Source organism: Syngnathus floridae, chromosome 3 (assembly GCF_059516105.1).
Source record: "Syngnathus floridae isolate MCC-2025c chromosome 3, RoL_Sflo_1.0, whole genome shotgun sequence".
Lineage (NCBI taxonomy): Eukaryota > Metazoa > Chordata > Actinopteri > Syngnathiformes > Syngnathidae > Syngnathus > Syngnathus floridae.
Window position 1 is genome coordinate 15,662,507 of NC_142415.1, and position 11,917 is coordinate 15,674,423.

An 11,917-nucleotide genomic window follows, 5' to 3' on the forward strand; every position below is an offset into this window, starting at 1 on the left:
TTGACTGAAAGAAATCATTAGAAAGATTTAACGCCTTTATTTTGGTTCAAACACGCGTACATCAATTTAAAAAAAGTGACATATATATGCTTCAGAAAAGAACTTAATTTGTTTTCAATTAAAGTGTCTTCTTACGACCGGCACTCAATTTTCCATGCAAGCGCCTCAATGCTGTGAATGTATTGTACCGTGACACTTACACAACTAGTCTAAAAAAGAAATAACTGGTGGCAACCGAGCGCTAAAAGAAACCGATACATTAGAACGGAGCTGATTGCTGTCGGCATGCCGACACCCTGACAGGAAGCGTCATCACACAGCCGCGTCATCACATCAGTTGGACGCCGCTGAGCATCACTTGCCACACCTCCAGCCAGTTGATGCTCCCGATATCAAGTTGAGGACCTGCGAAGTCCACCTGGAGCTGGTCGTTGAAGTCCACGTGGAAAGTGCCACTCCCGCACTTGATGACAATCTGAACAATGACAAGATGGCGGCAGGCTCAGTAAGCTCTTTCTGCAATCACTCGGCACCAAAAACTGATTTTTCAAGCATCTTTAATCACCTTGAAGGGGAGACCGGCTCTGAAGGGGCGTCCTTGGGGAAGGTCCTCGGTCTGCTTGTCACCCCACTTGCGGCCCACTCTGGAGTTGAGGGTGAAGGTTTGGCTCTCCAAGTCCATATTCAGTTGCAGCACCGTGGTAGCGTTGTTGTTGCTGGCGTCACGCACGTCCAGGTTGACCACCAGCCTGCCGCAGAAATGCCGTTGAACTACCTGCCTTCTTTTTTTGTGTGTGTGTGTGTATACACCTCTTTGCCTGGAGATTGGATCGTCCTCTGATGACAATGCTCCGGGCCACGCTGAGACCGTCCAGCACACCTTGGAATCCGCCCTTCTGCGCACACCCAAACAAATAGAAAGATGACGACAAGAAGGCAATGCACTTTGGAGACAGGTCAAGTTCTTCCCTACAAAGTGGGGAAATCCAATTTACTGGTGTCTACGATCACCTTTGGCCTTGAAGATGAAAATAAATGCCACAAGGCTAATTTGGTGCATATGTTGAGCTGAACAATCAATGCCCACTTGATGTTTGAAGGTATTGAGAAATGTTCATACAATTGAGAGACAACAACATAAGAATCAACATTTTTGGCATCTACAGTACAAAACATTAACTCACCGGGTTGGCAGTCATGGTGAGCAGGCACGAGCATGTCACGTTGTGGGAGAAACATGCCTTCTCCTTAGTGGAGATTGCGCACATCTCGAGCTCCCCATCTGTCGGCGGAGGACCGGCAGGACAGGTGGCAGGCTTGGTGGTTGTGGGGCAGGGAGCAGGAGTAGGACAGGGGGCAGCCTTGGTGGTAGTGATTGTGGTGCAAGGGGGACAGGTGGCAGGCTTGGTGGTAGTAGGGCAGGGAGCAGGAGTAGGACAGGTAGCAGGCTTGGCTGTAGTGGGGCAGGGAGCAGGGGTCGGACAGGTGACAGGCTTGGCTGTAGTGGTGGTAGGGCAGGGAGCAGGAGTAGGACAGGTGACAGGCTTAGCTGTAGTGATGGTAGGACAGACAGGACCTATTTGAAAGGAGAGTGCACATTAGAAGATACTCAAATGCTGCTGTTGGGTCCCACAAAGAGTTCAACAGTGGCCACGTTTTGAGAGATGCTTTAAGGTAAAAAAAAAAAAAGGAATTACTCAGAAGTTATCATTTCTTGATAAACATTTCATTTTAATTTTGTTGTACATGTGACAACGACAGTAAAGATCTATCTATTCTATTCTTTTGCCAATTATGAAATCATGAAACAAATTCAAAAGGGAGAGTTGACCAATGTTAATATTGAATCAATTTGACAAGACTGGCTTTGATGGGTGGGCCCAGTGGCGGTTGTGAGAAGGTGCCACGGAGGAGAGCATGACATCCTTCTCCATTTGGCCCGGAGGTGGCGCCGTCTTCTGCACGTGGGGAAGTCGACCTAGGTTTTTTTCCAGGCTGGCTCTCGCGCATGCCACTTGGACGCTTTCCAACATTTTGTTGTGGACAAAATGTAATTTCTCCCCCCCCCCCAAGTAAATATCACCAATTGTTTTTTGTATAGTGACACGCTATTACTGTAGTTACAAAACAATACCTATACTCACGAAAGGGCATCTTGCAGATGTAGTCGCGATTCTTACTGCAATGTAGGTCGTTCCAGCCATCGCGATGCATATACATCTCAACGCAGTTTTCATCATACAAGTTGTTTGGCTCATTGCGACTCCAGGACCTGCAACCGATAACAGTTTTGGCACCAACTATTTTAGTGATGTTTTTCTCAAATGACCATGAGGATTCTATCAGAGATCTTGTTCCGCAATAGTGAGGTATTTTTCAAGTTTGATCATCATAATTTAAACTAATACGAACTTTGAGCGAATATGCTGTTAGCAGCTCACAAGCTTTGTTACACTTTTTCAATGGAAGGACACTCACGAATAGGATAAAGAGGTCCCGTCTGCCCACTTCCACGGTTTGCCAGAGTTCTCACGTGACAGGCCAATCCAGTAAAACCCTTGCTTTCGTGCAGACGACAGCCACCTCTGAAAGAAAGACGGAAAGTTCAACAAGAGGGAAAAGTGATCAAGTGAGTGACTGAGCGAGTCCTGGTACCTGCTCAGATGTGTCCAAAATGCTTGTCAGTCGGGCTCCCTTGGACACACAATCGTCCTTAGCCCCCCACCACGTCTTGTCCTTTCCGAAGAAGTAACATTGTTTGTTGAATTCCAGCCATCCAGTCGGACACCCGATTAGCTCTGGAAATGGAAGAACAAGATGAGAGCCATGACAGCATTGGGCCACTTTGCTGGCACGTGAAGCAAGACGAAAAGGTGGGGTTGGCTTGCCGTCTAACAATGTCCACAACACTTTTCTCTGTGTTCTTCCAGCTCGAGCAACTTTGGGGGCTGTTAAAAATATGTTACTGTTTCAAATGGCACTTGCCTATACAGATGGGTTTGCACATGAATTGCAAATGGTCTAACAGATTTTTTTAAAAAGAAAAAAAGATGGATTTATAGATTTTTTTTAAAAAATCACTGGCAGTTTTCCACACATTAAAAGCAGAAACCAGTGTCAATGCGATCTTTCTTCACTTTGTAGCAATTTCTGGATTGTGAAGTTTACAAATTAATTTCTCCGATTACATAGATCGTGCTCATTGAAATTTTTGCACCCCAAAAATTGCCGGGATAAAAATTGAACCGACCAGGAAGTTGATGTTCCAATTTATCATCCGAATTAGGTTGGTTTTGACCCAGTGTTCTTTGACCATCGAAGAAGAAAACGTTCAAAAACTCCAAGTGAAAGACAATAAATTAGATAAAGAAAATTTAGATAAAATCATTTATTAAAATAACATACTATATATAAAATAATAAATTGTTTGCTCACCAGTGCAGGCCTGACACAGAATGAGGGTCATGAAGAGTCTGGCAGCGAATGACGGTGACATGTTGGGCCCAGAAACAAAGCAGCAAACCACTTGGGAGTTAAGATGTCGGTGAGTCGTCGGTGCGCATGGAACTGGTGTATGGCTTGTTGCTAAACTTGCACTTGAAACGTGTGCCAGTCAGCTCCTCCCATTACATGCCCCCCGCTCTCCCCCCCAATCTTTACGCACACACATTACGCCACAAACAATGCAGAGATGATGCACTTTGCGCGGCTTTGTACAGGGAGTTGTCATACGTTTTACAAAAAATGAAAAAGAGATGCTCTTTGCACGGCTTTGGACGGGGAGGCGTCATAAATTTAATTCCTAAACTTGAACGTGCATGTGTAGAGTTCGACCTTAAAAAATTGAACAGGACGTGTGTAACGTCATTTCAAACCCTCGGACAAGTCTTTTAAGACGAGTAAAAAAAAATTTAAAAGACTAAACATGCATTAATTTCTTTTTTTTTTTTAATCTCTACTGTGAACCCAAAGGCCGACGCTAAATGTCGATACATTTATATATGAGCTTTTGACGAATAGTATCGGAAAGCAGCAGCAGCAGCAACAACCTATAAGATGGAACCGCACGGGGACAGCAACCTGCACATTAAAGACGCAACATGAAATAAACACGTTGGTATGCAGCGGAGGAGTTTGACCACATGTTACAGACTATTCTCTTTGTCTGTTTTTTGGTGGCAGTGACGCAGTCTGCGCGCCCTCCTTGCGAGGAACGCTTCTGTTTCTCCGCAACGCCGCAAATCCAAGGTCACAGTGAGACACAAAGACTTTAGTCCTTTTAATTACTAAATAAAGAGATACAACTGTATCCGTTTAGGAACAAGCTGTACCCGGAAAGGGATTCATGGGTGCATTTACAGGCATGACACAACCAAATGAAATGTAGTGTGTCTGTCAGGTTTATTTCACTGACATATTAACCGTAAAGAGAAAGAATCAGCAAACAAAAAACACGATGAGACAAGAATATTAATTCAAGTGCTCGCGAGGAGTGCAGTACAGATCGTTTACAACAATCTCACCACACTAAGTCTCTGTATGCACTCCTGCTCTTTTTATTAAGATTTGTCCTACCCACAATGTGAGACACAAGCCCAAAGTCAGAGTCAAGGTCTGCTATATTGTCAATGTCTTCACATGCCAAGATGTTTGGTACCTGGAGTGCATTTTCCAGTATTCCCTCTCCAAGGTCCTGAAAGACACAGTCCTGGTGGTAGATGACATGGAAAAAATATTTACACACTATACTTTGGCTTTTTTTACGTTGTCGCGTTGCCATCTGTGATTTATTTCCGTGTCACTAGTTTTGCAAATTACATTTTTACAAAAATGCCATGTCAAATGTTAAAATGCACATACATACCTATTTTGTGCTAATTTTGAATCTGCCTTTATTATTTTATAATGTAAGAAGAATAATATGTACTTCTAAATTTGCTTCTGTTATGCCCCCCTATGCTTACCTGGTCCGCATAGCGCCCGCCTGCCTCCTCAGGCAGGTAGAGGCCAGTGTGGTCCTGAATGATGTAACCGCTGTGGGACCAGTAGGCATAGTCAAAGCAGAAGGAGCGGCGGCACTGAGAGTCGCGCGGGTCCTGGATACTGATGGAGTTTGCTGCCATGGCAATGATGCAGCGGCTGCCTGCATCCCGTTCTCTCTGTCGACCAGGACCGTGAACAACACTAAATGGGCGATGGAAAAACGATACGTCTCCATCAGGTACCTAGAACTTGAACTAAATTATGACTTCATTCATTGACTTCAGATTATAATATTGATGATAGATGGACTGGTTGCCAGTCAATCACAGGGCACTTTTAGAAACAGACAACTTAATTACCACAAGATATGTGATGTACCTGTAGAAGTACAAAAGCTAACTCTAGAAAATGTAAGAGAGAATGAAAACACACTGACCTTGTTGAATGGTCGGACTCTGACGGCCACTTTGACACAGTCCCTGCCGTGCATGTCTGGCGTTTATTACAGGAGGAATGACACAGGCCAGGGCATAGAGAAAGACGCACACACACACACACACACACCTACCTGTGTCATATTACATGCTGTATAATGAGACACTGTAATGTGCAGAAAAGAAAAGATGATTTGATTTGAAATAGTTAACAGTACACAACAATTACCTGTCCAGGTTGTTTTATAGTATTTCCTCCATTAGTATGCTATATTGCTTGTTAGTGAAGTTGAGCAGAAGATCAGGTTTCACTTTCACCTTGCTTGTCGACTGCCACCATGAATCATTCATATGCGTGCAACATTCCACTTATTGGGGGTCATTTATGTCCCATGGAAAATAAAAATGATGAATGCATGAAAAAATTAGCACATATTTTACAAATGTGTTTTTCACATTTGATTGGCTTGTTAATAAATACAATCTAAAAGACCATGAAAAGAGAAAACTGAGTTTTGCTATGAGGTTTTATCTCAACCTGGGTGATTGGAGTCTTAGAAAATCATCTTCAAAAGCACCTTATCAAGAACATTTCACTTGAAGACCACACAGTGACAACACAGGAGAGGTCCAATTATCAAAGATAAATACTCACTCTTGAGAAAATAAGCTATGTATCAGTACTCGGGATACGAATTATGAAGCCAGAAATTAATGTCATATCTCCTTTCAGCTGCTCCCATTAAGGGTCGCCACAGTCTACATTTTTTTTCCAATTTGCATACGGTTTAATACCTGACCTGATTTGTGTTAATATTTTTCTTTGTTTTTCTTCGTTTGTGCACTGACGTTTAGCCCATTAACAGGTAGATTTTATTTCATATGCATCGCAGCATATAAAATCTAATCATTATTATATGAAGAAATTGTGTCAGATTATTTGTTCGGTTTTTGTCCTACCTAGGTACAGATGCCATCAAAGACTGACTGCTGCTGCTTGTTCCTGCAACCCAGTCAGACAACCATGGTCACGTATGTTTTTCACCACACATCTTATAAACAATCTATTTGGCAAACCTCAATATGAGTCTCATGTCAGTTCAATTTGGAGATGGTACAGATTTGACTGAAAGAAATCATTAGAAAGATTTAACGCCTTTATTTTTGTTCAAACATGCGTACATCAGTTGAAAAAAGTGACATATATATACGCTTCAGAAAAGAACTTAATTTGTTTTCAATTAAAGTGTCTTTTTACGACCGGCACTCAATTTTCCATGCAAGCGCCTCAATGCTGTGAATATATTGTACTGTGAGATTATCATACACAACTAGTCTAAAAAAAAACAACTGGTGGCAACCAAGCCCTAAAGATACCGATACATTAGAACAGAGCTGATTGCTGTCGGCATGCCGACGCCCTGACAGGAAGTGTCGTAACTCGGCCGTGTCATCACATCAGTTGGACGCCGCTGAGCATCACTTGCCACACCTCCAGCCAATTGATGCTCCCGATATCGAGTTGAGGACCTGTGAACTCCACCTGGAGCTGGTCGTTGAAGTTCATGTGGAAAGTGCCACTCCCGCACTTGATGACAATCTGAACAGTGACAAAATGGCGGCAGGCTCAGTAAACTCAACTCATTTTTCAAGCATATTTAATCACCTTGAAGGGGAGACCGGCTTTGAAGGGGCATCCTTGGGGAAGGTCCCTGGTCTGCTCGTGACCCCACTTGCGGCCCACTCTTGAGTTGAGGGTGAAGGTTTGGTTCGTCAAGTCTATATTCAGTTGCAGCACCGTGGTAGCGTTGTTGCTCCTGGCGTCACGCACGTCCAGATTGACCACCAGCCTGCCGCACAAATGCCGTTGAACTACCTGCCTTCTTTTTTTGTGTGTGTGTATGTATACCTCTTTGCCTGGAGAGTGGATCGTCCTCTGATGACAATGCTCCGAGCCACGCTGAGACCGTTGAGCGGAGAGTGGAAGCCACCCTTCTGTGCACACCCCAACAAAAAAGAATGCCGACAACAAGGCGATGCACTTTGGAGACAGGTCAAGTTCTTCGCGACAACGTGGAAAAGCATAACTGGAAGTGGGTGAATCCAATTTACTGGTGTCTACGATCACCTTTGGCCATAAAAATGAAAATAAATACCACAAGACTATTTTGGTGTATATGTTGAGCTGAACAAGCAATGCCCACTTGATGTTTGAATTTCTTGAGAAAAGTTTATACAATTGAGAGACAACAACAGGAGAATAAACATTTTTGGCATCTCCAGTACAAACCATTGACTCACCGGGTCGGCAGTCATGGCGAGCAGGCACGAGCATGACACGTTGCGAGAGGAACACCCCGTCTCCTTGGCGAAGATTGCGCACATCTCAAGATCCCCATTGGTCGGAGGAAGACGAGCAGGACAAGTGGGGCAGGGAGCAGGAGTAGGACAGGTGGCAACCTCGGCGGTAGTGGTGCATGGGGGAGAGGTGGCAGCTTTGGCGGCAGCGGTAATGGTACAAGGGGGACTGGCAGGCTTAGTGGTAGCGGTACAAGGGGGACAGGTGGCAGCCTTGGTGGTAGTAGGGGCGGGAGGAGAAGTTGGACAAGTAGCAGGCTTGACCGTAGTGGGGCAGGGAGCAGGAGTTGGACAGGTGACAGGCTTGGCTGTAGTGGTGTTGGGAGAGGGAGCAGGAGGACAGGTGACAGGCTTGGCTGTAGTGATGGTGGGATCTATATGAAAAAAGAGCGCACATTAAAAGATACTCAAATGTTGCTGTTGGGTCCTACAAAGGGTTCAACAGTGGCCACGTTTTGAGAGATGATTTGTGAACATATTCTGGCAAAAAAAGGAACTACTCAGAAGTTATCATTTCTCAATAAACATTGTTAATTATGAAATCATAAAAAGTTCAAGAGGGAGAGTTGACCAATGTTAATATTGAATCAATTTGACAAGACTGGCTTTGATGGGAAGGCCCAGTGGCGGTTGTGAGAAGGTTCCACGGAGGAGAGCATGACATCCTTTTTTAGTGTAGTGACACGCTAATACTATAGTTACAAAACAAGACCTATACTCACAAAGGGGCCTCTTGCAGATGAAGTCGTGACTAACGTTACATTGGTCGTTGTTCCAGTTACCGCTATGCGCACGTATCTCAACGCAGTTTTCAGATTTATTCACGTTGTTCGGCTCATCGTGAGGCCAGAACCTGCAAAAGATTGCAAGAGAACCTGCAATGTTTTTGGCACCAACTATTTCAGTGATGTTTTTCTCAAATTAAGAGAATTCTTTCAGAGATCTTGTTCATGAATAGTGAGGTATTTTTTCAAGTTTCAACATCATCATTTAAAGCAACAAGTATGCAACTTTGAGCGAATATGCCGTCCGGGGCTCACAAGCTATGTTGCACTTTTTCAATGGGAGGACACTCACGAGTAGTTGAAACATTTTCCATCGACCCACTGCCATGGTTTTCCGACTTCCTTACGTGACAGGCCAATCCAGTAAGACCCTTTCTTTAGTGCAGACGTCAGCCAACTCTGAAGGAAAGACGGAAAGTTCAACAAGAGAGAAAAGTGAGCAAGTGAGTGACTGAGCGAGTCCTGGTACCTGCTCAGATGTGTCCAAAATGCTTGTCAGTCGGGCTCCCTTGGACACACAATCGTCCCTAGCACCCAGCCACGTCTTGTATCGGATGCCCAAGAGGTAACAGTGATCGTTGTATGTCAGCCATTCACTCGGACACTTGGACACCCCTGGAAATGGAAAAACATGATATCAGCCACGACAGCATTCGGAACTTTGAGGGCTGTCTTAAATGCCGTTATGGGTCTAACAGTGTTTTTGTATGGAAAAAAAAAAAAAGGCTTTATAATTTAAAAAAGATCACTGGCAGCTTTCTTCACATTAAAGGCAGAAATGTGCTTTAATGCGATCTTTCTTTACTTTGTTGCAATTTTTGGATAGTGGATTTTACTAATTATTTTCTCTTTTAAAATGTATGCACTCTTAAAATTGCCAGGAGAAAAATTGGACCAACCAGGAAGTTGACGTTTCACCCAAATTAGGTTGTTTTTCACCCAGCAGTTTTACAAGTGTGCTATTAAATAAGAAAACATTCAAAACCTCCAAGTGGAATGAAGATGAGATAAAAGCATTTATTAAAATAACATATAAATAATATATCAAATAATAAATTGTTTGCTCACCAGTGCAGGTCTGACACAGAATGAGGGTCATGAAGAACCTGGCAGCGAATGACGGTGACATGTTGGGCCCAGAAACAAAGCAGAAAACCACTTGGGAATTAAGACGGTGGTGCGTCGTCGGCGCTCCACAGTGGATGCTTGCTAAACGTGCATTTCCAACGTGTGCCTGTCAGTTGCTCCCAATACATGCCCCCCCTCAACTTTACGCACACATCACGCCACAAAGAATGCAAAGAGATGCTCTTTGCGCAGCTTTAGACAGGGAGGCATCATACGTTTTACAAAGAATGCAAAGAGATGCTCTTTGCGCGGCTTTGGACAGGGAGGCGTCATAAATTTTGTTCCTTAAAAATCAAAACTTGAACGTGCATGTGTGGAGTTTGGCTTAAAAAAAAAAAAGAACAGTGACGTCATTTCAAAGCCTCGGACAAGCCTTTTAAGACGTGTAAAAAAATATTAAAAAGACTAAACATGCATTAATTTTTTTTTTTTTTAAATCTCTACTGTGAACCCAAAGGCCGACGCTAAATATCGATACATTTATATATGAGCTTTTCACGAATAGTATCAGAAAGCAGCAGCAGCAGCAAGAACCTATTAGATGGAACCGTGCAGGGACAGCAACCTGCACATTAAAGGCGCAACATGAAATCAACACGTTGGAATGCAGCGGAGGAGCTTGACAGCTTGTTACACACTATTTGGTTTGTTTCTGTTTTGAGAGGCGGTGACGCCGTCTGCGCGCCTTCCATGCGTGGAGCGCTCCTGTTTTTCCCCAACGCCGCAGATCCAAGGTTGTGTTGGTTCGTGAGTGAACAATTCGTTCAAAAGAACATTTTTTCAATTCAACCAGTAGTTGTCGGTAATGCGCATTGAAGCTGGTGCCACCTTGCCGTAGAACGAAACGAAGAAGAAAATGACTTCCCGTTCACGTAGAAGTCGTGAATTGCATTTCCCATTCATCAAGTGAACTCATCTGTGAGTGAACGAGTCAGTGAGTGATTTGCATTTCCAGTTCATTGCGAGAACGCATCAGTGAGGGAATGAATTCTGACTTTACAGACACCGTTCGTGAACGAGTCAATGGGTGAACTGCCTTCCTCACTCCCGTGCATCAACGGATCAGTCAGTGAACGTGTTGCGTCTCCCTCTTGGCGTGAACTATGTAAGCCAGAATGTCGATTTTGGAAGAAAGAACCACTCACTGAAACACCACTCCTTTTATGCACGTTTTCTCCAAGCTAACAGCTAACTTTATTGCATGAAGGGATGCGCCGTTATGCAACAACGGGGAGATTATGCCTCTTTTTGGGTAATCTTGATTTTATAACACTTATAGTGGTTTTTAAATAACGTGTATGCATATATACGCCTAAATAATGGGATTCAATATATATATTGTAATTTCACATTGGATTGCTGGTTTAAAATTTACTTGTATTATTATTTATTATTATTATTATTATTATTATTTTAATAAACATTTATGTTAAAACTTGTCTGGTGTTTTATTCCTTGTTTTTCACATTGGATTGCTGGTTTGAAATGTACTTTTATTATTATTATTATTTTAATAAACATTTATGTTAAAACTTGTCTGGTGTTTTATTCCTTGTTTTTATATTCGCCAATCAAAACATAAAAATCAGACATTGGTTAACTGCTTTATATGACAACATGTATGTGTTTTGCGTTGTTATACGAGTTGGTGTCCCCCAAAATAACAAATGTTGGCGTAACAGATTTTTTGTTCAACCTTTTATTCAAACACAAACATATTTGGTCTAATAACACCATCAAGTACAATCCAACAAATACAAAATCAAAACATCGATGTCGGCATAACATGTGTCGGCTGGCATAGCAGCAACGCTGTCTGTCACTCACTTGTGAATCATTGTGAACGAATCCGAATGACGTCATAGATCAAACAGCCAATCAGAAAGTGGGGGTGAGGGCGGGTGTGGCACTTTGGCCATGATTTTTTCCTAATGAACTGGCCTGTCATTAGGTCCACCCGAAAATGGCGGTGTACCTAATGGAGTGTCCGAGTGATGTCACAGATCAACCAGCCAATCAGAGTGTGGGGGTGAGGGCGGGTGTGGCACTTTTCACTTAAACCAGGGGTGTCGACCTCCGGTCCTCGAAGGGCCGCGTTCCAACATGTTTTCCAAGTGACCCTCGTTAAGCGCAGGTGCGTGAAAAGTTTTAGCTTCTTTCACGTTCAAAATGAGCTAAAAGTTTTCACGCACCTGCACTTAACGAGGTAATCACACGGACACTCCATTA

General features: G+C 43.3%; 3 protein-coding genes and 1 long non-coding RNA gene across 6 annotated transcripts; 1 reads left to right on the forward strand and 3 right to left on the reverse strand.

Annotated features, from left to right (window-relative positions):
• Positions 1–21: 21 nt before the first annotated feature.
• LOC148400781 (uncharacterized) lies at positions 22–3,632 on the reverse strand. The gene is made up of 8 exons (XM_088370404.1): positions 3,436–3,632; positions 2,656–2,798; positions 2,479–2,585; positions 2,145–2,272; positions 1,185–1,576; positions 811–896; positions 566–749; positions 22–475 (listed from the first exon to the last, which is right to left on the reverse strand). The coding sequence occupies exons 1-8, from the start codon at positions 3,494–3,496 to the stop codon at positions 329–331; spliced, it is 1,248 nt and encodes a 415-aa protein (XP_088226530.1). The 5' UTR covers positions 3,497–3,632; the 3' UTR covers positions 22–328.
• LOC148400782 (uncharacterized) lies at positions 3,448–7,583 on the forward strand. The gene is made up of 2 exons (XR_015857408.1): positions 3,448–5,221; positions 6,382–7,583. It is a non-coding gene; the product is annotated as an uncharacterized LOC148400782 (long non-coding RNA).
• On the reverse strand, positions 4,471–5,529 carry LOC148400783 (kinesin-like protein KIF28). Of its 3 annotated transcripts, none has more exons than XR_015857407.1 (3): positions 5,420–5,529; positions 4,965–5,184; positions 4,471–4,708 (listed from the first exon to the last, which is right to left on the reverse strand). XR_015857407.1 is itself a non-coding variant. In XM_088370408.1 (3 exons), the coding sequence occupies exons 1-3, from the start codon at positions 5,471–5,473 to the stop codon at positions 4,520–4,522; spliced, it is 423 nt and encodes a 140-aa protein (XP_088226534.1). In that variant the 5' UTR covers positions 5,474–5,475; the 3' UTR covers positions 4,471–4,519. The 3 variants fall into 3 exon arrangements, 2 of the variants coding, with proteins under 2 accessions (XP_088226534.1, XP_088226533.1); XM_088370408.1 differs by having other exon boundaries at positions 4,471–4,693; positions 4,965–5,159; positions 5,420–5,475; XM_088370407.1 differs by having other exon boundaries at positions 4,965–5,159; positions 5,420–5,475.
• Positions 6,557–9,952, reverse strand: LOC148400784 (uncharacterized). The gene is made up of 8 exons (XM_088370403.1): positions 9,629–9,952; positions 9,030–9,175; positions 8,853–8,959; positions 8,498–8,628; positions 7,719–8,149; positions 7,327–7,412; positions 7,084–7,267; positions 6,557–7,017 (listed from the first exon to the last, which is right to left on the reverse strand). Exons 1-8 carry the CDS (start codon positions 9,687–9,689, stop codon positions 6,871–6,873), a joined length of 1,293 nt encoding a protein of 430 aa, XP_088226529.1. The 5' UTR covers positions 9,690–9,952; the 3' UTR covers positions 6,557–6,870.
• Positions 9,953–11,917: the final 1,965 nt, after the last annotated feature.

Coding starts and splice junctions, on each gene's coding strand:
- LOC148400781 (XM_088370404.1), bottom strand. CDS start 3,496: ATGTCACCGTCATTCGCTGCCAGACTCTTCATGACCCTCATTCTGTGT. Junction 2,586..2,655: donor TTTTGGACACATCTGAGCAG/GTACCAGGACTC, acceptor TCTTTCTTTCAG/AGGTGGCTGTCGTCTGCACG. Junction 476..565: donor GAGCCGGTCTCCCCTTCAAG/GTGATTAAAGAT, acceptor GTCATTGTTCAG/ATTGTCATCAAGTGCGGGAG.
- LOC148400783 (XM_088370407.1), bottom strand. CDS start 5,473: ATGCACGGCAGGGACTGTGTCAAAGTGGCCGTCAGAGTCCGACCATTC. Junction 5,160..5,419: donor GAGTCCGACCATTCAACAAG/GTCAGTGTGTTT, acceptor CCTGGTCGACAG/AGAGAACGGGATGCAGGCAG. Junction 4,709..4,964: donor GCGGGCGCTATGCGGACCAG/GTAAGCATAGGG, acceptor ATCTACCACCAG/GACTGTGTCTTTCAGGACCT.
- LOC148400784 (XM_088370403.1), bottom strand. CDS start 9,689: ATGTCACCGTCATTCGCTGCCAGGTTCTTCATGACCCTCATTCTGTGT. Junction 8,629..8,852: donor GGAAAATGTTTCAACTACTC/GTGAGTGTCCTC, acceptor AATCTTTTGCAG/GTTCTGGCCTCACGATGAGC. Junction 7,018..7,083: donor AAGCCGGTCTCCCCTTCAAG/GTGATTAAATAT, acceptor GTCACTGTTCAG/ATTGTCATCAAGTGCGGGAG.